The sequence below is a fragment of the Geospiza fortis genome, unplaced genomic scaffold (assembly GCF_000277835.1).
Source record: "Geospiza fortis unplaced genomic scaffold, GeoFor_1.0 scaffold381, whole genome shotgun sequence".
Classification (NCBI taxonomy): Eukaryota; Metazoa; Chordata; class Aves; order Passeriformes; family Thraupidae; genus Geospiza; species Geospiza fortis.
Genome location: NW_005054348.1, coordinates 1,730,909 through 1,758,051, shown reverse-complemented (window position 1 = coordinate 1,758,051; position 27,143 = coordinate 1,730,909). Strand labels below are relative to the sequence as shown.

General features: G+C 38.7%; 1 protein-coding gene across 1 annotated transcript in view; it reads right to left on the bottom strand.

Annotated features, from left to right (window-relative positions):
* Positions 1–1,076: 1,076 nt before the first annotated feature.
* NID1 (nidogen 1) overlaps positions 1,077–27,143 on the bottom strand; it is a gene marked incomplete at its 5' end in the record, with an annotated part of 43,147 nt that continues 17,080 nt past the window's right edge. Inside the window, 11 exons of the mRNA XM_031058758.1 lie at positions 1,077–2,957; positions 4,430–4,542; positions 5,749–5,872; positions 7,172–7,329; positions 8,099–8,270; positions 12,108–12,234; positions 14,202–14,374; positions 14,999–15,223; positions 22,899–23,021; positions 23,772–23,915; positions 26,719–26,847. Of these exons, the coding sequence (XP_030914618.1) occupies positions 2,836–2,957; positions 4,430–4,542; positions 5,749–5,872; positions 7,172–7,329; positions 8,099–8,270; positions 12,108–12,234; positions 14,202–14,374; positions 14,999–15,223; positions 22,899–23,021; positions 23,772–23,915; positions 26,719–26,847 (1,610 nt within the window). The remainder of the gene's footprint in view (positions 2,958–4,429; positions 4,543–5,748; positions 5,873–7,171; positions 7,330–8,098; positions 8,271–12,107; positions 12,235–14,201; positions 14,375–14,998; positions 15,224–22,898; positions 23,022–23,771; positions 23,916–26,718; positions 26,848–27,143) is intronic.

Genomic DNA, 27,143 nt, shown 5'->3' with positions numbered 1-27,143 from the left:
GTGTTCTGGCCCCTGGCTGAACCCAGCTACTCTCACTGGCACTGTCAGCCTCACTTGGGGTACAGTTGGACTGGTCTGTGACTGGAAAAGCCACAGCTTCTACTGGCCTCCCTTCCCTGAGGGAACAGCTTTGTCCTTGCTGCACACTGACATTGAGCTACAACAGTTGAATTTAACAACAAGCATTAACTGAGAAACAAAACATCACACTAGAGCTTTTTAAAAGTTCCTCATTTCTAGGGACTGGAATGCTGAAGTTGTGCAGACTTTGAAGTTTTGCAAACTGCCACATCTACACCACTGACATGGATCTGCTGAAGCTTCCCCTCGTTTAGTGCTACCTACTCCCAGATACAATACCTGAGTTCCTCAGGCTAAAAACTCAGTCCACAGTAATACTGTTTCTCTTTGTGCTACATACTACTCAGACTCTCACACATCAACACTAGAAGTTCTGCTGAGGTATGTTTTCCTTGGTATCTTTGTCATTGCTGATTGATTTGCATAGCATTAGCTGACTAGTGTTTAGGAAGTTAACCATCATAATGCAAGAAGAAACATAAATTTAAAAAACCATAAATCAATCCATGCAGTCCAATTCCATGTGCAGTCCCCAGAACAGAACACCAACAATCTCCTACTGTAACTCCAAATGCCACCCTTTGGATCCCAGTAGTATTCTCCTTGCAAAGCACCCTATCACCCAGAAACCCAGTACCATTTGAGCATAGGGATAAATTCTACCCCCTTTTTATTCTTGTGCTTTTTCCATATTTTCACTGTTAAAAGGCTGAAGTATGGGATAACTGAATTATGCTTACTTGACAAAGGTTAACAAGAATTTACAACCAGCAAAAAGATTCAGCCAAAACAATCTGAATTGAAAGCCCTCTGTTCTTCAAGCACTCTCATAGGGATTTGTTTTGAAGTATCCTACTGCTTCCCGAATACAAAGCCCCAACAGCAGTTTTTCCCCCCGTGATGCTGCATCTTGGAAGAGAAGTACCATCACTAGATATGAGTTAGCTAAAACCCAGAACACAACAAGAAAATATATTTGAGACACCACATATCACTTCCTTCTGTAGACATGACATTTTTTTATAGAAAATAAAAACCAACCATTTTTATTGACTGTACTGCAGATACCTGTACAGAGTGTAAACTTTAATATTTCACCAGATATGTGAATACTTCTGGAGAACGAGTTATCAAGCACCTTCATTTCAACAAATTTTTGATATTTACAGTAAGACATACCTGATTAAGTGTATGAGTAGAATGAATTAAGAGTTATAAAAAGTTATACAAAAAGATCTTTAAAATGTTTATATGTTTTGTTATTTTATGATAAATATACAATTAAAGAGGAAGATGTCACACAGTTAAGACTCAGCATTGGCTCTGTTTAAAACTGTCACCATTGTGTCTGAAGAGGGAGTGAGGAAGTGGGGATGTTAGCTTACTGCTCTGATCATGACACACAGTGAAATGTGCTCTGGCAGGAGCCTCACAAGCCCTGTTTTGCTCTGCCACAGGTTGGTTTGCAGGCAAGCTTCCTTCCCAACACAGTGGGGAAACCAAACTTCACTTCCAGATTTATTCTGCTAATTTGACATATAAGTATGCATTTAGATTTTCCCTCTCCAAACTTACTGGTGATGATGAAAATATCAACTTCACTTTAATTTTCAGAACACTGTTTTTGCTGTTCCTGAACACTGGCACATAAATGGGGCATCAGTATATTTTTTCTTTTAAGCACCAAACCAGAGGTGAGCTTTCTGAAAATCAGATTTTAACTGCCATGGTTTCTTATGGTCTATAAAAAGGCATAGCATGGTTTGCTAAAGAAGAAAGATTGCTACGATAGAATTCAGAGACCACTTTGAGGCTTATAGGATCAAACACAGAAATACTATTTTAAAACCTCTCAGAAAACAAATGTGACTATCTCTTTAAAACCACTTGTCTCCCAATGAATCAACATCCATTCTTTGATGACCTATCAGCAATTGTTCAAAATATCTAAATTTTGTTTAGTGGATTTTAGGGAACTATTCAGGAATCCACCTCAAACAGAAGAAAGATAAATCTCTTAAAATCTAACAAAAACCGCAAATATATCCACTAAACAGTGTTGATTATCTATAACAAATCATGTGCTGTAGAAAAGGATCACATGAGCCAGGGTAAGAATTATAATCCTTACAACACATGGATAAAATACTTCTGTAGTACAGAAGTCAAAAGTTGAGATTCAAGTTTTTGAAGTGGAAGGACCAGTAGTGAGACGGAACGTGGTTGGGCAGTAAATATGTGCTATTGCTGGGTATTCCCCCTCAACTGTTCAATCTTGGGACCCCCTGATTATTCTCAGCTAAAGATAAGCCCAGCCACATATATGATGGGCTAACCATACCACTTCTGCAGAAAACTGCTGCTCATGCCAAGGTACAACTCAGTCTCAGGATTTGAGTAGTTCCATTCTCCTTACTCTCTTCTGTGTTTTGTTATTTCAATTTTGCCAAGAGACACATCCTCCTTATCTGGGGCAGACGCAACTAAGGCCTCCAACATTTACCTTTAAAAGCAAAGAGATAATTTTACAAGAAATAAGGTGAGTTTGGATCCAGCCTGGGCAGCTCTGTCTTACTTAACAGCTACAAAAACAGCCTCTGTGTGTGTGTGTATGTGTGTCTGCATATGTGCATTGTGGCTTGCTGTCAGCAGCATGGAGCACTTATCTTTAGGGCCTGATTGTGTTGATTGGAGTGAATTGTTTACAGCACATTTCCAAAAGGTGTCTGCTGCTCTAAAGCTTATTTTAAATGCTCAGTTTCTTTCTATACAATCTACTCCAACTGTGTTGTCAGGGCAGCGGCAAGTGCGGCCTCCGGGGGTAGCCAAGCAGAGGTGAGTACAGCCACCATTATTCACCGTACAGTAGTTATGTCCTGGAAAAAAACAGATGCAAAACCTTAGAGAAAAGCAAATGCACACCCACAATAAAATCTGAAACAGACATGCTCAAGAGATGTTAAGATTTATGGCCATGCTAGTGAAACAAGCCATAATGAGATTAGGAGTGGAAGAAAACTTTGCTTTGGGGAGATAAGAGTCACCGTATTCCTTGTGTCAACTTGACATTCACATGAAAGAAAGATCAAGATATCAGAGTGAAAGAGGCAGCATGAATCAAGTGGGCTGTTCCTAAAATACTCTTCATAAACTGGCCACATGGTCACAGATATAAGAATGAAGTGAGTGAGTAAATACAGAGGTGCAATGTGAGGATAAAGTCCACAATGCTACAGAACATCATCCTCAGATAACAATCGTACAAAGACAGAGGAATGATCCATGAAAACAAACGCAAATGAATTGGGTGGTTGGGAAAGTGTTAATGTTAAAGAGTGACATGAAAGAGAAGCCAGAGTCAGAAGCAGTGGATCAGAGAGGAAAGGCATCCATCCAGAAAACCACTTGAAACAGACATAAGACAAAGAAAGAAATTACACCAAGATTCTGAATATTATAGGTATAAGTATATACTCAGAGGACAAAATATTGTTAAATTTTACACTCCCTACCAAAATGGACCAGTGAATTAACTAGTAATAACAATATAACTGATTTCTTAATCATGACATTTGTATGTATTTTTAAGCTCTGAGCCAAAACCTGCACTAAATTGTTTTTTATTGCATATATTGAGTAATTTGAAGAGAAACAATTCTAAGGGTTTTTTTTAGTCCCAAAGTAAAAATAGCACAACTCTTGTAATTCCAGACATATTGTAATAAAAACCAGCAAATGTTTCTCCTGTGATTTGTTAAGAACAACATAACTGCACAGTGATACTGCTTCACAAAAACCAAGTTATATTTCAAGGGTATCAGCTTCCTCTCTTCCTCTTTTCAATAGCATATCTGGAAAACTTCACGTTCAACAGAGCAAAAGGGCCAGCTCAGTCCAGCCACTCTACCACCTGCTGTTTTCTGAACATTCCATTTTGAAAAACACTGGATCTTATTAAGGACATCTGAAAGACCATAATATTTCTGTAGTTTAAACTTAGTAAGTGAATAAGGCCCTAGCCACGAATATAGCATTCAATTTAGAAGATGATACATTAGCATTTCTGCCAGGTCAGATGCCCATCTTAATCATACACATCCTTTCACAAAGGGCAGAACGAGCCCCTTCTCCCCCCTCCAGGTCTGGTTTCATGTGGGAACTACAACAACTGCTTTTATGGAAAAGAAACTAGAGGGTTTTTAATTTCTTACTAGACAGAAATCTAAGCACTAACCTAAATCTTCACTACCCAAATCGGTTCGCAGCTTATAAATGGGAGCTGCTACTAAGTTCATTTATACAGTAAAGTGTTACACAGCTGTAAAAACTCAAGAATCATCTGGATTACCTCCTGGGCACTGAGCAAAGGCTGTGGTGATTCCGTACAGTCGTGAGCGCTTGTGAGGCTGGAAGTTATCACTTTCTAATGAAATCGTGCGATCCACTGCTACAACAGCATCCCTGCCACGTGCAGAAGAAAATATACAGAAGTGAGATGAAGGTGAAAGTATAGGGGAAAACAAAACAACACAACAAAAAGCCCCCCCCAAAAACAACCAAAAACAAACTCAATCAACCAGTCAAAAAAACAAAACAAAACCAAAAGTGGAGAAAAATTTGAAGTTGCTTCTTTTTTACAATTAGGAAGAGATACCAGAAGTAAAATCCACCAAGACATCACCTTTCCTGGACAAACCTAGTATGTTATGACCTTCACTCTATGCAGAAATTTATCAGGGAGACACCTTCATAATTTTGAAGGTATTTCCAGTACAGCACAGTGTCCCTCTACAGGAGGGATGCATGTGTTGGTAGTTTTGGCACGCTTTTCATATTCTGTCCCTCTGACAAGTACTGTGGTATAGTTGACATTGCAGCTATTAAGCATAACAATTATGGAAAATGATGTGTTTTAGGTGGAGCCTGATCTCCAGAAGGAATAGAGCTAGTCATAAGCAATCCTTCCTTCCTAAGTATAAAAGGGCAGTCAAATGACAGACCTGTAGCATACTGTTCCTCAAGCCTGTTCTAGAATAGAAACTAACATCTGGGAAGTGCTAACTTGGAAATTCTCCCACAGTAATAGCTACTGCTTCTGCAATTGATAGAGGCATTTGGGTAAGTTTTCTGATAGAGCCCATAAAACCATTTATATCAAGTAAAAATATTTATTTTAAAATGCAGGGATTGGATTTTTTTCCAGAAGTTAAAGTAAACCTCTAAGTCTTGTTCATATGGCAACATTTCAGAGCATTAGCAATAAAGAAAGTGTCATCAAGATAGTGAACACTTTCCCTTATTTTTGATTGAACATTCATATAATAAAGGGCATAGAAAGCTGAGAGTGATGAAATGTCTGCCCTCTACAATGCAGCTGCTGTAAGAGAAACAAGTTACTGCCCACTCCTTTCCCAAGAATGTTCAGTGTTAAAAGCATTTTCTTCAAGGACAAATCACTATGCTAAAAAGTGAAAACTCAGTTAACTGGCAGCATCAATAGGTCAGCTCTACATATCCACTCCACCCTGCATCAGCTATTGCCAGGAAAGCAACAAAACAGGAATGTGTGAGAGGTCAGGCATGAGAAATGGAGTATATACTTCAGTTTCTACCAGGGAGAAAAAAAAAGATAAAAGTACTCCATAATTTCTTTAGCAGATAACATACCTTCTCCAGTCTGTATAGTATAAATTCTTCCCATAGCTTGTAACACCAAAAGGATACTGAATCCCTTCAACAATCTTTCGTCTACCGAGCTGATTAGGGTTCATGCATTCCAGCCTCTTGGTACCTGCATGTAGTGAAACAATTAAGCCTTTGAATCAGAACAAGAGAGCTCTCATCAGGGATGAAAGACAAGCACAAATATGCAGCCATGAACAGGGTGGAAAGTCCTGGAAATCTTTCAGTGTGCTGCTTAGTCAAAACCTTCCTCCGTGTCACATGTGTGCACATGCCAAAAACTAAACGGGTAAGTACTGCAGTGCTATTGCTACTCAGCACGCCACTGAAGTTAAAGAAACACAGATGTCCCAGGCAGCCATGGCCAATGCTCACAAGCTGAGATTCCTGCTATGGATTCCAGAATCCTCAGGTTGGTGTGGAAGCTGACAGAAGGCTTCCTCCATTCTGGAGGGATACTTCAGCCATTTACTTGTTTCTCCTCCTCTGGAAGACATTTTTGAAAAGTTTGGTGAGCATGTTCCTGAAATATTTGTTGGGCTGGGCCATGAAGGTGAAACTGCAGGAAGAACTTCTAACTCATAGATGCAAATAGGGTGCAAAAAGATCTAGCTGCAAAGCCACTGCAGGCTGGGAACACTGCTAATGAATGTAAACACCTGGAGGTTTTTCTTAAGTAAAGTGTTTCAGAATTATACAAAAAAGGAGAAGATGCAAACGTGACAACAAGACTGGAAGAGAAAGTAAGTAACCAGAGATAGCAAAAGGTTGAAGGTTGGAGAAAGTGTCTTACAGTGAAAAAGAGCGCCTGGCCATTTTAATTCATCCAAAATTTGAAAGGTGACCTGAAGTGTAAAAGCACCTCCAAAGGAAGACATCCCTGCCAGAGTCTACAGGGTGAAAGACAGCAAGATCCCAAAAGATAAAAATTAAATTACAATTAAAAGCACTCTTCCCTTCTACTCACTGTCACAAAACTAACAATGGGTTTGTGGCAGAACTTTGATCCCTTGATCTTTTGTGTGCACTGCTTTTTCAAGACTTGCTTCAGTCAAATATAAGCCAGACTTGGCCTCAGGTTACAGGCCTTAAAACAATAGTGCCAGGATGACATTCTGGAAGACAGATTAGATAAATCTGTGGTTTTCTCTAGTCTTAAACTAAGAACTTCTACAAAGCCCTAAGCACTACATAAAAAAAATAGCCACATACAAGACATAAAGACATAGATCTGTTGCATTCCTAGAGAGTTTTGTGATCAGAATTGAAATCCTTTAGCTTGCACACACTCTCATGTGAACAGCAATGAATAAATCATTAAAGCCAGAAGCTATGGCTGTGCATAATTTCAGGATTGGATATACTTACACTACTACTATTACAAAGAAATATTTTAGCCCTCCTTTACCTGCATCTACCCAGCACAGCACTGAGGAATAAGGATCAAATGTCAGTCCATTTGGTAACCCAAGATCATCTTTAACAAGGATTCTTCTATTTGTGCCATCCATGTATGAAGTTTCAATTTTAGGAGCTTCTCTGTTCCAGTCAGTCCAGTACAAGTTTCTTAGGAAGAAGAAAAAGGCTAGAGTTAAGACAGGACTTATCTCAAAAGATTGGTGTAATTAAGAAAGTGCTGAGAACACATAAGCAACATACAGCCCCTAAATAATTTAAATAAATAAGATGGGCCATATTGCACTTTGATATAGAAATCAAAAAAGTGTAGTAAAAGCGTAGCAAAAATACTTCCATCAAAAACAAAAGGAGCAAGCACTGACAAAGGAAGAAATGCTTCCTTCCATTGTTTAGCTTATGATCAAAATGCCAGTAAAAAGACTTAAATTGCAACAGTCTGAGGGCCGTTCAAAATGTACATCTACATTTCAAGTTCTTCATCTCACTTCCCATGTCTGCTCAGGCTAAAGGAAGAGTATTTGGCATACATTTGGGACCCATTTGAAACAATATTTTTCTTTTCAGTGTACCAAGTAAGCAACACACAATGGAATCAGAATAGTTTATCCTCAGCAGAGATCCCCAGAGAGGGCCATTAACTCTCTGATGTTTTACTATTAATAGCCATTTTTTAATGGTAGGATGTTTTTCCCTTGGATGTACATTCTGTGCCTGAGAATATGCACAGCCCCTCAATGGCGTCTTCGTTGTTTACTCCTTAACACACACACAATTTACTATAAGATGGAAGTCCCTGATCTTGACCTGAACCCAGAGCCTTACTCCATCACTGGGGTTCTGCATGGAACACAGGTCACTAAATAACCAGATAAATAAAATCAAGCTTTGCACATGTTTCTTGACAACACATCCATACCCTCTCACAGGATCCACAACAATTGCTCGGGGGTTCACCAAACCAGTGTCAAAAAGGATGCGACGCTGCCGCCCGTCCAGCCTGGCCACTTCTATTCTATCCAGCTGAGAGTCAGTCCAGAAGATGTTGCGACCTAGATGATCTACAGTTATCCCTTCAGGGCTTCCCAAGTCTGCAGGAGAACAGAGAAAAACATTCCTAGGTATTATATTTATTCCCAATACACTCTGTCAGCCTCAATGCTGCATAAGGATAACCTTTAGAAGAAATAAGTTTTCTTCAGTGTTCTGGCTGTGGTCCAACCAAAGCTACTTTATATCAATTGGAAGAGGAGCACGCATTTTACCTGAAAGTTTAAATACACAAAACTCTCATAAAGACATAAAATGAGATGTTCCATGCAGAACAAACTTGCCACACAAAGAAATTGTACTTGGAGGGGCAAACATAGGCGTTTATAATAGAGAAAGGAACAGCAGATACTGTCAAAATCTTATTCTACCATACTTAGAAGGCCATAAAATTGATTTTTTAACCCTTAATATTTCTCCTTCTTTAGTACCAGCATACATGACACCTCTCTGACAACTGAATTTATGCTAAGTGATGCAGCAATTAAACAAATCAAACTCTAAACACGAGAGACAATGATATTAACTAACTGATGCAATCTAGATCCAGTTCTTGGTTTTGCAGAGCTATTCTTTTTGGAACACATTTTAGCACAATATGAGCACAGTTTTTCTTGGACAGTTAGTTGTTCCAAAAGCAACAGGAAATAGCAGATAATGACCTTACTGCTCTAGCATCAGTAATTTCTAACTTGGATGCAGAATGCAGAAAAAAATTATAAAGCTTAATTCAGCCACTATGAGAAACTGCTCTGTTTTTTTCAAGGTTCCATTGAAAAAGAGCAGGCAGGCTGTGAGGAATTTAAGGAAGCCAAAGACAAGTTAAAAAAAAAGAAGTCTATTTTCATTCAATTTCAGTTCCAAAAAAAAAAAAAAGGAAAGAATTTTATATGGTCACTCCCCAAAAGAGGCAAAGTGACCCTTTATACCAGCCAGCTGTTTAAAAAAAAGCACCTTTCAAATGCTGATCTACACACTGAATGGAATGTAGGCCTTAAGCCTTCTTTTATTTCTTAGGTTTATTCACTGACAGCCATTAAACAAACATTATGTGACACAAACAACCTTTCTGGAGAAAAGGCACTTGGCCCAGAACATCAGAACATAGGGCTCTCTCGACTTTGCTACTGTGATGTTGCTGTGAGTAACAGTTGCACAATAGTTCAAGCATCCTCTGCTCTCCCACTCAAGTGGATTGCACTTTATCTACACACATGACATTTTAAGTTTACATTAATTGCTGAAGAGGTGGAAAGGAACAAACAAGATGTATCTCATTGTTTCTGACTCACAGCTCATGGCCGGAGGGGAGGGGTGATGGGCAAGAAAGTAAATTTTAATCAGGCATTTCTTTACTCCTCCTGAAGGCACTTTGACTCAGTTATACTGACTTCACATTGATGGTCTTTATTTCTCTAAGTACTTCTGTGCAGCTAAACCTGTCAGCTGCAAGAAACCACCTCACATATACTTCAGACCCTCAAATGATCCTACTTCTTTCCTTGCTAATGGCAGAGTCTGCTGAGAGTGGCCTCATTTTGAGTACAACAGTCCCCAGTGTCTGGGATCAGAAGATTACTGACTAAATGCTAATGGAGGAGCTCCCAGACTGTTTTAGGAAACAGAAGACAGTAGCAGGCAAAAGATTTGCTGTCACTGATTCCCAGGAGCCCCTGCTCCCTGACTAGTTTCCTTGTTTCAATTTCCTTATGTCAGCTATATGTAGGAGATTTAGAGAAGTCTTAAAGTAAATGTCTCTTCTGTGTGGCTGATAATGAGCCAGAAAAAACTATCCCCCATGGAGGGAGGGGTAAGGGAATATTTCAAAGCTTCATTAATCACCAGTCTTTCCAGAGGCACAAATATGTTCCTGCTATATTGTCATCAAGCCTGATAGAGTCACACGCTCTGTCCCTGAGGGCAGGTTTGCAGAGACACACACAGCTGATAAGACTTTAAGCAATTACTACAAAGGAAAGCTCTGCTTCCTAACCTGCTGCCACAGCTGCAGGGATAAAGGAGAACTGGATGGGGCTTCCACAATTAAACAGTGTTTCTGCAAAGCAGCACAACTTGGATCACAAGAGCTTTATAAAAAACCAACCAAAAATGTAGTACATTCCACAGAAATACGCATGAACTCAAGAAAGCAGCTGGAGCTCACAGGAGGGAGAAGGCAAAGATCAAAACAAAACAAAAAAATTCTCATAAGTCTTCTGAGGAGGAGGCATTTTCCTATTTAATGAAATTTGAAAGTTTCAGTTTTGGCCCGCATAGAAGATACACGTTTGAATGTTGAATATTCAATATTATTTTGATCTAAATCCTTATTGAAATGTCCATTAATACACCAAAACTAAAGTGCAACATGTCTCCCAGTCTCTTCAGGAAAAGCATCCACATCCTATGCAACCAACAGAACAACAGAATTCATGAGAAAGCTTCATACTTACAATATTTTTTATAGCAGATAAAACTTATGAGGGTTCCATGTGGCATTGAAACATCTTGAATTACCTTAAATAATCAATCAAATTTAGCTGAAAGCCTTCACAAATAATTTTCCAACATTTTACACACTGCAAGAATTTTAATGCCTACACACACTGTCATTAGACAGACATTCATATCCATATAGAGTTTTTAGCCATAGCAATTTTCCTCATTTTTAAAAGTCCAGATTCTGAAAAAAAATCATTAATGCAAAAATCTTTTCCCTGCAGAGTTTCTGATTTGCACAGGCAAGCTCAGGATTGCACTGCAGGTTAGAGTCCCTTTCCTATTAAGTATGTTGGGATGGAAGAAGTCATACAAAATACCTCAGCCATCAAGCTGTACAGAAATATGAAGTTCCATAACTGCTAGAATGCTTAAGGATGGCCTTAAGCTCTCCCTTTTTCCTTCCTAGGACAATGCTAGGATCCAAGCCACCCCCATCTATCTGCTGTCCCTAAGAGCCTGAATGGAGTCTCACAAACTGACCATTCCAAAGCACAAAAGAAGTGATTCTTTACACATCCAAAGAAAACTAAGCCAAATTTATTGCAGAGTTTTATAACTGGCTGATCATTTTTCTAAAATAATTCTAAAAGTTTAACAATGTCTGCAAAGGATTCAAAGCAAAGGTGACCTCTTCCAGTACCTTGACTTCCCAGGTGTTCTAGGATCTTGAGGATACTAGTATTTAAAATGTGCCTCCAGCTACCCTTGCTGTTGTTTTTTTTTTTAATGACACCTCCCCCACTTTATTCTCTAAACCTGTCCTACCCCTTAGCCCTTTCCACTCAATAACAGGGTTTAACATCCAAGATGCATGGGCTTGCACTTAACCCTTCTAATGAAAATGAACACAGATTGCAGTGACCTGCAGTCTTGAAGGAAAGAATGCAAGAACAAGATAAAAACTGGATAAGCACTAACTCCACAATACCTTCTAGTCTAATTCTCAAATCCTTGAACAACTACAAAGGGTAAAAACCAAACAAGTTGGCTTTACTCACTTTCCATGCTCACTTGAGTAGCAGGCATGAGAAAACCACAGCTGAAATGGTTTCTAACAACTCTTCAGCTGTTTGATCCCCAAGCCAAGGAAGAGAGAGCAGGAGTTCTCTTCAGCCTCCATGCTCACCATTCCTTTCTCAGCAGAGCAGGTAGCTAACAGGTAGAGCTCAGGAGAGAAAACAAAATACTACATGTCATAAAATCTCAGCCATCCAGAACCTGCCTTGCTTGCCAGAACAAAAATCAGACACCCTCCAATGGTATTCCACGTAAATGAATAAACGCAACTCTTAGTCAGCTCAGACAACACCTAGGAATTACATATTACTAAATTCAAGTCTAATACTGTTCCTAGAGGAAGAATCTTCTGCTGTTACCTGTTTTGATTATGGTTGTTGGCTCCCCACCATGCAGGCTGGCCCTGCTGATCGAGGGGCCGCTGATGTCTGTCCAATAAACCACCTTGTCCACGCAGTCGTAAGCAACTCCAATAACAACTTTGTCCTGTTGGACAACAGGCAAGTGAGATCAGCTTAGGATAAACAACAGCTACTCATCAGCAGCATTAGCTTATGCTTTTAAGTCTCAAGCCTGAAGAAACAAAATTCTTGAGGAAAGGTGGGAAATGGGGAGGAAAGGCCAAGAAAATAATTGGGCAACATGGTCAAATATCTTAGAAAAATACTTTGAAAGTCCCTTTTAACTATCAGACATCATTCACCATTATTTTAAAGAAGCATTGGAGATACACTGAAAAGTTTGTCTGACTTCTACAGCTTCACCTGCATTCCCATCTAAAAAAAGTTCATGTTGACATTTTACTGTGTCACCCCTTCCTGTACCTTTTTCCTCTCATTCTTTCCCTTTAAGGGGGAATAACGACTTCCATCAAATCTGGCTTGCACTGACATCCAAGTCATGCATTATGGCTACGCTTCCTATGTAGCACTATTTGACTCTAAAAAGTTCTAGCAAAGTAAGGTTTTAAAATAAAAGTTAGCCTAAACAAGTACTACATAAATCATTGTCATGGAAACAATATTCTCAGTAACAAGAAACATTTATATGTAATTTTTCAGGCAGAAAGAAGATAGGATTAGAGTTTGTGCTTAGAGCTCAAACTCCCCCGCCAGGCAAATCAAAGGGACTATCAGGGAAAAGCAACAATTGCACTTGGATTCCCAGGTCTGTCACTGTTGCTGCTTTCGCAACACAGCTTCTTAGAAAGATGCTCCAAACCCATGAATTAAAACAGATGCACTTATTCATCACTGTACCTAAATTCTGTGGGTTGCTAAACAGTATAAACACCTCTGGTACCACTTTCAAATACACAAAACAGACAACACAAAGTCAACAGTGCTAGCAGAGACCTTAAGTTTCCTTTCAATTGAAAGCTTCAAGAAAAAATTGCATCTTATCTCTTGGAAGTTCTTTCCTTAAGATACTTCTAATTAATGAATTTAAGTTAGATCAAGTAAATAATGACAGTATTCAGAATCATGTTACCTTCAGCCTTATTGCACCATGTTTTATACTGCATTTTAATTTTGTTCATGTTATTGCAGCAGAATTTTACATAAGGGACAAAACCTTGATTTTGACCGTACATCACAGCAATTTATGGTACTATTTAATGAAGTGAATCTGTGTAATTTAGCCAGTATTTGATTTACTAGCTACTCAGTATAACATATAAGAAAAAAAAAAAAGATCAGCATGCTACTTGATATTGCCATCTATTTTAAATAAAGCAACACTGGAATGAAAAAGAAAAAAACCTAGGCCTTGGGCAAAACAAATGAATGTGATCAAACTGCCAGTGAAAAGGGCTCGCATGTGACACAGGTGGTGGAAAAGAGAGGTTCTCAGCATCAGGAAGTCATTTTCTAGGAAAAAAGATTCTCAAGATGGTAGAAACAAGCATGGGAAAAAGATCTACCACCCACTGGGCTTACACATGGGGAAGGAAGCAAAAAAAAAGAAGAAAGAAAAATATATGTGCAGCCAAGAAGTGGAGACAACTGACTGAAAAACAGGAATAGATTAAGACTTAGGAAAAAACTTTGAGGGAGTAGGAATGGAAAAAGGAGCTTCTCCACCTACTGATATTGTAGGTTTCCTAAACTTTTATACCAGAGCCAGAAAGTAAATAGAAGTGTGAATAGACAGTAGTTTACATGAAGACATGTGCTGCTGGAGGCATGTGAGATTAGATTTTTGCCTTGTGATCTATTGTGAGCCATTCTTTAAAAGGAAGTAATTATTTTTTCTATACCTTAGGTTTAAGATTTTTTTAACTAGTCAGATCAGGAATTTTCAGTATCAAATTGGTGGGATACTGAAATTTTAATGAAGAGTAAAAATTGTGTTTTCAACTTAAATTATCGACGTATGCAGACAAACAATAACTTTCATCTTTGTCAGGAGATCTTCTAAAAAATATGGACATAGTATAGTAAATTACTTACTGGAATATGCAAGAGGGCTTTTGCACCATTTTTCTTCATATTGTTTCCCTCTAGCGGAACATGTTCAATTTTACCACTTTGGGCAAAAAGCAAGTGCGTTCCTGGCGGCAGAGGTACCGTGTCTGGTCGAACAGAGGGCCCAACAACTACAGGGGGAGCGGCTGTGCTCAGACCTTGTTAACAGAAAAGGAAACAGATGGGCAAAAAATTAGCTTGTATAGCACAACAAGGTTCCTTATTATTTGCAGAGACACAATTACAGTCAGACCTCTAAGAAGGAAACAGCCCTATAAGCAGACATTAATAACTATAATCAGATGCAGAAAGCTTCTGAAATTTTCCCCTTGGCTGAAAGAGAAGGACCAATTGACATAATAGGTCTTTTCATGTTTGCCTCTGTAATTGCTCTTTGCTTCAAATGTTTAGAAAAATCTATCTTATTTTGCAGCTGAAGTGAGGAAGATGTAGGAAGGAACATCCTTCATTTCCTGAGGCAAGTCAGCCATTACAGCTCCCAGAGGGCAGAGACTAGCTGGGCCTCCCACCGTTTCAAGGCAAAGAAGAAGCTAGAAAACCTTCTTATTCAGAAGCTCACCACAGCTGTCCAGATGCCCTGACTGAAGGAAAAGTGTGTGTTGGGGTCATGAAGGGCATGAGACATACCACAATGGGACAGCAGAAATCTGCATTGCTCCAAGTCAGTGCTGTATCTCGGGGAAGGACTAAGCCCCGCATTTGGGAGACAGTGCACTCAGATGAAGAGATACTCCCAAGAAACAACTGCTTCAGCCACTTACATGGTGGTCGGACTCCTGGACCGCTTCTGGTGCCATCAATCTCATTTCCATCCCTATCCACACACCAGCAATATCCACTGCCAGCATGGCACTGTGTGGGTAGGTAATTCCCATGCTCATCACACTGGGGAATGAAGTGACCAACTCTTACATCCCTTGGGAAGAAAGCGCCTCCACTGCCAAGAGCTACTTCCCGTTCATGCTGGCATTTGGTCTTTTCTACTTCTGGGGGAAAAACCAAGAGAACAAAACAAACCCCAGTGAATATTTCTGTTTTAGTTAATAATTACAGTCCATTAACAGTTCGCATACACTGACCAGCTACACACAGGAATTCTTACCTCTAGTGGAACATGACACTGTTACTAACCTTGAAGGCACGTGACTTCAGAAGAGCTTCAACCAGTCTGCCCTACATAAGTGTGACACATTTGCTTTAAATTTATTTTATCTTTCACTGCCTAGTTTGAAAGAGAACAAACAGGCCCCCTGCATCTTCCTTCACTGAAGGGTCATAAACAGGAGTTGGAAAACACCTTGAAGCAGATGAGCAAGAACATTCTGCCTGACTTTTGACCCTGCTGTCTACTCACTGGCAACGATCCATGGGCCCTAAAATGTGACTAATTAGACCCTACAGTGGCTGAAGGTTTTTTTGTAATGCTAAAAGTCGAGATTCCCTTCAAAGCCACAAGAGAAAACCACAACATGAGGCAGATGCCAAACTCTCTACAGATCTTAGGAGATGAAGCAATTAATTGCTATGACGTATATTAGGTTTTTAAAGTTTGGTTATGAAGTTTGAGCACTCATTTGATTCTTCTGGATCTAAGAAAGAAATTGGAGGGAAAGGTTGTCCACTCCCTGGCGAAGCACAGAGAAACATACCATACACATTGGCTACATCACATGCATATATATTACTGCAGAGACTACAAAGGAAAGAAAGTTTTCAGATGTCAAATCAGGACATTCAGGGATCTGGCTCTTTATGTTTCAATTTTACAAAATAGTCTGAACTAAAATTTACACCTTCTTATTTTATTATCTATCATGCAGTAGGGAAAGTCATCTGGATCAATATACATTCTAGAAGCCAAAGAACATAATGAAATTAAAAGAATACAATAAAAATAATATATTTCCTTCTCCAGACAAAGAAATCGGGCTTGGTTTTACCACACATTTGAGATCCCTGGGAGAGAACCATGTAATTATGGGAGAGTATCCTTTCCCTGTCAATGATTTCTACAGACATTTAGAAATACTTAGCCCAAACTGTCTGCTGAAGTATCTTTAACACTACAATTCAATTTACTCCTTTACTTGTTTTCACACTGCCAGGATTAGGTCAGGATTAGTTTTGTGTGGCTCAGACTAGACTGACCCCAGCTGAGCAAAAAGCTAATCCCATGCATCTACAGACTGTTGTGGTGTAAATCTCTGTTCTGTAAAAAAGAAGGGAGGTTTTTATTGATATTTAAACTAGTTATGCAAGCAAAAGCTTTGGACAAGTTTCATGCACCTGGACATAATTAGAGAAATAGAAATGACTGGAGAACAGCTCACTGAACAACTGCAATATTTGGCATCAGTTTTAATGTGGGTGGTGGAGAGCCTTGAATCAACCTACAAAACCAGCCCCTGTGGGAAAGCCTCCATTATCTGTCTCAGATTTTGTTTTCATGTATTTAGTGTCCTATGCAGTATATGCAGGTAAAAGAAACGTTGATTCCAGTAAACAGATGGCTTTGCCACAGGTTTTTTTATTCTAAACTTTCATTAAAGGCAATGTTCACAGAAGAAAACAGGGGGAACACTGAATGTTGGTAAACTACTCCCCATGCATATTTTTGTCCAGTGCAGAAAAAAAATCATAATTTCATTCCTATCAGCTTTGAGAAACACTATTAACGCCTCCTCAGTAGGATATTTAAAAAAGGTAGAAAGTGTTCCTTTTCTTCTTCACATCAGAAACCCATAAAAACAGGGTATATATCAACAGGTTACAATTTTTTACTCAATATTCTATGTGAATTATGGAAAGGAGGGTGTATAGAATCCCAGGCAGGACCCAGTGGTTACACATAAAATATATTAGTGTTATTAGCAACTTGAAATACCAATATCTGTTCTAATTTCAAGACAATGTTCACATTAATATCTGCAGATTTTACTCAGGAATTCTGATTGTAGTTTTTAAGAGAACTTATCTTTCAGTGATCAAGACCAATCTCACAAATGATCTGCTTATGCACTTAACACCACTAAAGTCAAGACACTTGTCAAACAAAATAATTTTCAAAATTAGTATTGAATTTCTAGAAGGCAGAGCATATAGTTGGTTCTTTCTAAAAAACCAATCAATGCTGAATTTTTACTTACATAAAAATATTTGCAAATACCCTCTTGTCACTCACTTTTAGGAATAAATGTGTATTTTACTACTTTTTTGCTCATGAAAATCCCTTATACTAACAGAATCAAGTACAATAAGTAATCGAAGTCAAACAGACATTCTGAAAAGAAATAAAGCCAGGGTTACCATGTTCATCTATGCTGAGTCAATAATTTTAACCTGTCTCAACATTTTGTTTTGACTCCCTAATAAGAATTTAACCAGTATTAAAACTTATAAATCAAACAAGTGACTAAATTAAAGGATAGTTCGACCAAGCATTTGGAATTCATTCTCCATTTTTTTCTTCTTATCTCTGGATCATGGCCAGGATTACTATTCTTACAGCTAAGAGACACCTAAAGAAATGTGAGTTGAAATCCAATCCAGTGTTGTAGCCTGTGCAACAATGAGGGCACAATAATATTGGATACAGATGACAGTGGGTTGGGATAGTCTGCTTACACTGCCATACCTTTTACTCCGTGATGGTAGGAGAAGATGCTCTGATTTTTCAAGTTTTAAATAGCATTAAATAACTCTCTGAAATTAGTCTAGCTACGACAGAGTTTGAAAGATGAGATTGACATGACAAATAAAGCACTTTTCCAGCCTTGATGAGCTAACAGCAGAAGCTAGACAAAATGAGTAACAAGAAAGGGGACATATTTAGGTAGCACCAGGGCTACTTCTTAAGCCAGCATCCAGACACAAACCTAAAAGCCCGTAAATTTCCATCACTAGAGCAGCCTAAATGTGGTTTCTTAGTGAGCCTACCTTTAACATACGTACTGTAGTATTGCATCCAGTCAAGACTCTTCAAAGATACAGAACAATTAGCACTAGGAAAGTTCTCTGATCTCGTGATTGGCATAAAGAAAAAGTCCATTAAATACAACTGGTAGTGCCAAGAGCAAATAATACCTACCTGGTGTAATGGTGCTGTTACACCACCTACTGCACCTGACTGTGGCAAATGGAAAACAAGCCACACCTGTCTCAAGGCTCCACATACAGGGATAACTAGCCCTGACTTTCAGTGGTCCTCACCATTCTTGGAACCCACATTTGAAATGCAAGGCAAACGATCATGTCAGTGATGATAAAAATAGTTACACCAGGACTAGTTCATTCTGCCATAGATGAAACAACCAGTAAAAGCAGGACCTAGGTAATCATTGGCAATGAAAGAAAAGCAGGGGGAACATCAGCTTTTCATTAACAGCAGGATCAAGTTACAGTATTTTTCAGTGTACGAATTTAAACATTACCAATCAGCATCTGCTGTAAAATTAAGTAAAACCCCATTCTCTCTGCATTTTGCTGCAGTCGATGCTTGACTGCTGAAGGTAATACACTGACCTAATAACTTTGTGTTTTCCTGTGGTGTGCTATTTATGCCCACAGGACCGTATAATTTTTGAAACTAAGCACTTAATTTGGCAAATAATTAAAAACTGAAAGAAATCATCTGAGTCAGAAGTCAAGAGTCATGAACTAGTGGTGTCTTCGGTAAATTCCCATACTGCCTTAGTACTGCTTGTAAATTTCCCTATTAAGAAATTTAATTCCATCATCTGGATTCCAGAGGAAGATATACAACCATAGCTTGCATCATTTGTAGACATGAAACAGGCCACATGAGGAGGACAGGATGTAAATGTAGAGTTATGCTTCTTGGAATAAACTGTGTAGACAAGCCTCTAAAGATTAATCTATCCTTGAAATTACAACCCAAAAAAGCTATCAGCAGATCACAGCTCAGTGGTGTAAGGATTGTGAGAGGGTATAAAAAATAATTCAGCATATACACAGGGAATATACAGGCATAGAGAAGAGTATTAGGCTGGGGAGGTGATTAAAGAAATACTGCATCCAGCTCTGGCCACCACAGTTCAAAACAACAGTGAGAAATTGAATGAGTGTATGGAACAATGCTCCTAAGACAGAAGTGTAGAGCCGAACAGAGAATTAAGGTGCAATGAAGAATTTGTGTCCTGTGGAACACAGTACAAGTCAGACTAAATACATAGAATGGTGCATCCTGAACCTCAGCTAAATGATCCTTCTTCAGAAGAATCAATTTGTATTTTATGAGTATTAAACGTGGTTTTTTTTCCGTTGATTAATGAATTACCAGAAGAAATCTGGAATTTAAAAGTCACTGAAATAGATTATGGAATTTGTAAAAATGAAAATGGAAGTAGTATGAATATGGAAAAATGAGATGAAAAACATACACGTACATATTTCTCACATATGTGAAGAAAGAAACAGAATGGAGAAAAAACCAAATTAAAGCCATATACAAATATTCAAGGAATTTTTTAGCCATAGATGATTGCTCTTGTAGCAGCCATGTAGAAAATTATTTATGGACTTTTCTTAAAAAAAATGGAAGCTGAATAAAAGGATGAGAAATTGAGATGTATGGACTTCTCTTATTCAAAGACTTATATCGATATTTTTAATTGCTGTCCTCAGATACTGGAGAAAAAAAAAATTAAAAACCCGAATGAAAAAGCTTCGCTTTGTCCCTTCATTTTCCTTTGTAATTCCTCACTTACAGTTTTGTCCTGGTAAGTGTGTTTCTCATGTGAAACCAGTTGCACACAGATGAGCAGACAACAGCTCTTAACAGTTCCTAGTTCCAAGAATCCAAGCTTGTTTCTGTTTAGTAAACAGTGTCTGGGGTCTGCAGGGGTAGAAACACTCAGACATCTGGTTTTTTTGAAATGGAAAAATGAAGCGTGAGGAAATAATGAAGTACAGACTTCCTTAATAGCTGGGAGCAGCAGGACATTCCAGCATCATTAACTCTTTCATTAACATGCCTGTTCACTCCAACAGACATTCCCACGTCTGTGACTCAAATCCATTTTTCTTGTTAGTCTACTTGTTTCAAGAGTTGCCATTGAGACTTAACAGTAGGTTTCATACAATAATAAAGATACCAAACAAGCAAGTAATTGTACACATGGGTTGGAACTGAGAACAGCAAAAAGAACTGAGTATTTGGATGAATGAAACTTTCCATGCTATTAACAACCAGGAAAAACTTCAGTTACTACACTGAGGCTTATTAGATCAAAACGTTTGTGCGTAAAAAGTGGGAGAGTCTCTAATTACAGCTGAATACAATACAGCCTCCTCTGCAATCTCCATTCTGAAGCAACTCCAATGCTAGAGTAAACTAAACTACTTTAGTGAGGCTTCAGAAAGTATAGTTTGTTTCTGTCCCTGGCAATGATTAACTGATGGATCTATCCATTCTAGAAGCACTAAAACTTTAGCAACAGATGACGCCCCAAGGGCAGCTATTGTTCTATTAACTCTAAGAAGGGAGCAGTCGCTAAATTGTAAACATTGCCATTGCCAGTAACTAGCTCAGCAACACAGATACACAGATACTTTGTACTTCAGTCACAATTCAGCAAAAGTGAGACTTCTTATCTACTCAGATTTTTTTTTTACTGCCCAGAACATTTAATGAGCAGAGATAATTGATACTGTGATTCTAAAAGCCTGTCTTCTACTGGAAATAAAAAACCATATTTAAAAAAAATTAACAGCGAGGCATATATGAAGACTAACAAAGCCTGGCAGATCTTCACCCACTAAAACAGTAGATAAAAACTCTTAAAAATATTTTGTTACTGCTATTAAAATTGTGACATGGAAAAATTCCTATTCAAGGCAATTGTATTAAGCACAGAAAGTGAAAAAGGGTACAGGATAAGTAGGAAATAAAGTAACTACAAAATAATACCATATGATTAGCAGTTGAGTAGACACACTAACCACTGCATAAGAAAAGGTGTTAGGAGTAACAAAACAACCCCTACTTAAGTAAATCATCACATACGCTCAGAAGAAATTAATTGTGTCCCTGTAATAAAGTTAATTGGTTGATTGCAAATATCAGTCTCCCAACCCACCTGTTTATCTACAAAGGGCATGCGGCAGACATGAAAGCAATGTTTTTGCCTCTACATTTCTGCCTGAAGAACTGGAAGCTTTAAGGTTTGATTTGCTTCAAGTTATTCACATCAAGTTTCTCCTCTAGGAGAAATAATTTTGTTTTTATCAGCTGGATAGTTAGTTAAATACTTTGACACAGGTCATAAACAACAGTTAGTTCCTCATTCATCTAGCACTAAAATGAAAATACACATTTGTAATTGTGCATGAAATGTTAGTTAAAAATTATATTAAAAGATGGACAAAGTGGTGAAAGCTATGCCTCAGAATTAAACACCAGAAATCCTCCTGAAATTTACCTATGATATAAAAATCTACAAGCACTGGGTGATTTCACATAACATGTTACTGTGCACACGGTGAAGGGTTATGTAAATATGAGCTAAAATTAGAATCAACTTCCTGATGTTTTTTTCTCTCCTCTGTACAATCCTTTGCCTTTTGATTTCAAAAGCTGAGCATCCAATTGTGGGGAAAAAAAAGGTCAGAAATTCAAAATTAGGGAATACAGAGGCAAAATAAAAATATTAAGTCTCAGGTGGTAATATCATGCCACACAGACAAGCACTTTGAAACAAGTACCTCCACTATTAAAAAATAACAAAACAACCCAACCAAGACACCCAAACCCTTTCTTTCCTTCTGGCTCTAGGATATTCTTGTTACTCTTGACTGCACAGTTTGAGTTTCAGTCTCTTGAGAAATGCCCACCAGCAAGAATCTTAGAGGAAGAAGAATTGGTTCGAATATACTGAGAAGTTAGGGTTTATTTCCTGGCTGAAAGGTTCACCATCTACAAAACCTGAGAGCTGCCTCACAGGTTTGCCATGCTTTTGAATTAAAGTAAAATAACACTATTTTGTGCTCCAACAGTCCTTCCTCTTTTTTTTTTTAGCACACCTTCAAGATGAGTTTTATACTTCAAGCCTCAAAGTACAATGGAGAAATACAAGTGTGAGGGTAAAGAACTTCCTTCTAAACAGAAAATAATCTGGATAAATACAGAAACAAGTAAGTGCCAGCTGGAAACTATACTCTTTCTAGACCACAGGTATGTGGCATGTAGGCATCTAGACCTTACTGCAGACAAGAGCCTTGTGACTTTGGTCTCATTTTTCACTTTTCTTCTGTAAATATTGCATTCATTTGCATTGCCAACAATTCCAGATATTTTATGGTAAGTGATTACTGAGTATACCAACCAAATCACCCCCACAGTCAAACCTTTACGCAAGGCAACTTCAAAAGATAGTATCAGCTTGGGGCTGAAAACTGCTGGGGATGGAATAAACAAAGCATAAAATGGGACATTGAACAGGACATCATGAAAAAGTGATAGCAGTCAAGATACAGTTTTGGCACAAGTTTGGTAAAGTCCTAAACTTGAAAGACTTGAGAAGAATAAAGACAGAAAATGTGGAAGCAGGCACTATGTTTCAGAATGGAACCAAATTAAGATATATATCCTCCAAATCCCAAATTATATTTCTGGTCCAACTTTCAAGAACTATAGAATTTTACCTCCTAACACACATCGGAAACCATCCCCACGATAACCTGCCTTGCAGTGGCAGCTGAAGGACCCAGGAGTGTTGTAGCAGAAAGCATCTGGATGGCAGTGGCCCTGTTGACATTCATCTACATCTGTAAAAGAAAAGATCAATCACAGGTGACTGCTCCTTCTGATGGACAAATCAGAGTGATGAAATAAAGTACAAACCTGTCACATTTTCAGGCTCCTGTTTTAGGGTATCTGATTAGACATACAGACAGTTCTTGGGAAATACATCTAGTACAGAAATGCAAGGGAGATAAAGGGGTCTGAAGAAGGGGAAGCATGCCTGTATTTTAGGTTCTCTATCTCAGCAAATCCCAGGATTCCCCTATCCCAAAGGGTAATAGACATTATTAACTCACACAGTATTTTAGACATACATGTCCATATTTCCCAAAGAAATGACTTAACATAGCAAGAGAAGTAGGATTTGGTTAGCCATGTTTCCAGCATGTAATTTGGTAAAGCTCCCTCACTGCACTCAGACTGACATGAAACAGAATGCAATTTTTTTTTTACATAATCAGAGTATTATGTTTCACCATGTTTGTAATTTAAACCAATGCAGTGCAAACAGTTGCAGCAGACAAAGGTCTGCAGAAGCAACTACTCCAATTCCTGCAGTTATTTCATCTCAGACCTTCTATGAATCAAACACTGAAAAGTAAATTCAAAAGTGAGAGGAGGAAAAGAGAAATGCTTAATAAAAATTCCTGCCTGAGGGACTCAGACTATGAAATTTCTTACTTGAAATGACAAGCTGATATAGGACACAGGAAAGACCAGTCCAGTAGTGCAATGCAGAGTATAAAAGCCCCACAATAAATGGTGCTACCCACCCTCACAGGCTCGCCCATCTCCGGAGAAGCCGGGGAGGCAGGTGCAGATGTAGGCAGACCCTCCGGTGTACACACACTGAGCACGCTGAGGAATGTCACAGTTGTGTGTGCCCCTCTGGCAGTGGTTTACCTCATGCTCCACAGCTGCAGGTTAAATGTGTAAGAGAGGAGATGAAAATCTGAACTTTCCTTCACAAAGTCTAAGCCTCATAGTAAGTTCATACAAGAGAACAACATCTGTGGAAAATTACAGGAGAGAAAGGAAACAAGGAACTGAGGGGATCGGGATTTTTCTTTTTTTTCTTCTTTTTTGAAATCTCCCCTTTCAGTGGTGTTAAATGTTATTAATGTTTTACAATGAATTGACTGTCCTCAGCACCTCACAGGTGCTTGTTAATATAGAATGGGGCAGAAAGGTTACCATAGTGACAGATCCCAACACCCATGTCAGCTTTGGTTGTGGAAAGGAGACCTGAATGAAGAAATGTAAGGCATCTCACAGAGCTAACTCACATGTTAGCTAAGTGGCCAGTTCACTGCACAGGGAATTATTTAGATGACCTGCTACACTAACCTAGTACTGACCCAGGGCTGCTGTCACTTGGCAACAAATAGGAGCTCTGACTCACTCAGTGGGAGATAAACACATTTGTCAACTACTGGAGAGATCTGGGACCAGACCTGCAGCTTTTCATAACTCTCCCATGTTGACAGCCATGGCTCTGAAAGCACTGCATTACTTTGCACATAAATTGTTTTACAAAGTTGCTGGAGCTCTGACTATGCTTACCTATTACATCAGAGAACAGGGAAGGAAACCATGGTACTGGAAATAGGAAGAGGTAAAATACTACAAAAATTCTGGGCCTGAAAAAAGGGTGTCCAGTGTGTACATCGAGGAATAGAGTTCCAGCTGCTGTAACACTGAGGCTGTCTTTACACAATTATGACAAGGATTTGACAGGGGGCCAAGACAAGAGTCTACAATGTTCATTTCATCACAGCACACAGACGGAAACTACCACAGTGTCAGCAGGGAAATAACAAAAATCTTCTATCAGAGCCATATCTGAAAACACTCATTTTGTCTGTTTCTCTGGAGGAAATGACATCATTGTTGGAATCATTAATATCTTCATTTGATGAAGTAAGTTTTGGATTAAAAAGAAATTAATTAAAAACAGTATTATAAACGCATAAGGTAAGAGTTGGAGCTCAAAGGGAGTCTCCAAGTCTTTCTGTTTCTCATCCTACAAAGAGGAGGACAAGATTTATTTACAACTCTCTTATAAAGCTACTTAGTGAATCACACAGCTGGTATGAAAAAAAAGGGCTGGTTCCAAAGGAGCTGAGTCAGAGCTGCTATCCCAGAGCAAATTGCAAAAGCACAGAGGGTTGCTGTTGCCCCTTTTGGGGTTCAAATTCTTGGTAGGTTATAAGACCCTCTACTGTGAAAAGATTATCATGACATTTATATTCAATCTGTTGGGAAACTAGACTTTATCTTCCCTCTCTTCAGCCTTAAAAATGCAATTTGTTTTTAGTTGAAGGAAGGGATCAAACCAAAATCCTTCAAGCTGAACAAGGAATTACTTAGCACTTGCTAAAAGTGGAACATCAGCTTCATGGGAAAGTGGTAGAGTGAAGCTGGTGAGGTCATGGCTGGAGGGAAGAATGTTCCCTTTCAGGTCCAAGTCACAAAACTTCAGTGCTGGACATAATGGAAGGAACATAAAGCTGCTCTTCCACATCTCACCCTATCCCTTCCAGTGGCCTTGGTAGAAGGAGCTGCTTTTTCTGACTGTTCTGCAAGAAAGAGAATTAGGCTACTCTGTGACTTAGGGAACAGACATGAATTATAATTCGTACTGGAGCAGAGAAATTTGGCTTGTGATGGAGTGCAATACACAGCATGCAAAGTCACAAACTCAGGGAAAGTAATGCAACTCTCTGTGATAAGGTGAAGGCTCCTCAGTCTTTGAAGAACAGTCTTGGCTATAATGAGCAACAACCTGGATGCATTAGCTGATCAAAGGGTAGCTAAGTTTCCACCACAAAGCTGTCACAACAGAAGCAAAAAATCCTCAGCTGTTATCACCTCTTTCCAAAAGAAAGAGGAACTTCCAGCCATACTGGTAGCATAAAGCTTCCAGCCATACTGAAAGAGCGTGTATAGATTTTTTTTGGTACAGAATTACTGTCAGATTGCAAAGAAAAATTCTAACAAGAAAAAATAAATTATCTCCATCCTATCCTGACAGTTGCAGCTCTAGAGGTAGAGTCATTATTCCTTTTTTGTTATTTGTTGTTATTTCTCTTCTATCTACCATTTGTGGGTTCCTTCTTCCAAAAGGAATTTCTACAACTTGAGTAAAAAACAGGACAGAGGAAAAAGAAAACATATCCCTTGTTAGGACAACCTTAGTCTAGCAAATACAGATTAACTCAGGCTTCCTCCAGAAAAAAGTTGTTAAATTACAGAAAAATAAACTAGTTTAGTGACAACTACTGAATTCGATATTTAATGGTACATTAAAAATGAGCTAAGAGCCAAATCACAAATATTTTAACAGTGAAGTGATCTGCAGCTACAACTCTTTTTAATCATGATGAATTATCACTTCAGAATAAGTCTGCAATAGCCAAGACACATTGGTTTAGAGCTGTGCACTACCTTGTCCAAGGGATGAATTTGTAACTGAAATCTCATCTGTTAAATTGAACTCTGGATTAGACATAAGGAGCAGAACACAAATCCCCAAAAAGTCAAAAACACAGCACTCAGAAAATGCAGAAAAACCCAGTAATCATGAGCTGCAGTGCAAACTCCGGAACTCCACTCACACTAAAAATCAGCACAGATCATGAAGCACTGTTTTCTATCCCTGTGAGATGGATCACAGCCCAAAGGCTGGTGGGCAATGCTTTCCAGAAACATGAAACTCACCAACACAAGTCCGCCCATCTGCTGCAAACTGGTATCCCCCAACACACTCGCAGCGGTAGGTTCCCGGCTGGTTGTTGCAGTCTGCATTGCTGCCACACAGCCCTGGCTGCTCTGAACACTCATCAATATCTAGGGTGTTAAAAGGATCTTGATTATTACAAAAAGGCATTTAATATGGATGCCAGAAAAACAAACTGGGGAACTCTAGGTTAATAGCAGTCTTCTGTATTTAGGCCATGGCTTGGATATGCCATACCTCTTAAGAGATATTAATAACCTGAAAATAAGTTTTGAGGTAACTGTGTCCTCAGCTAATCTGCACCAAAAAGAAAATAAGCCAGAAGTTCTATCATGGAGTAATAAAGGGATGCCACAGGAAATTGCAGAAGAAAGAGAAGCCAAAGAAAATGCAACCTGAGGTGATC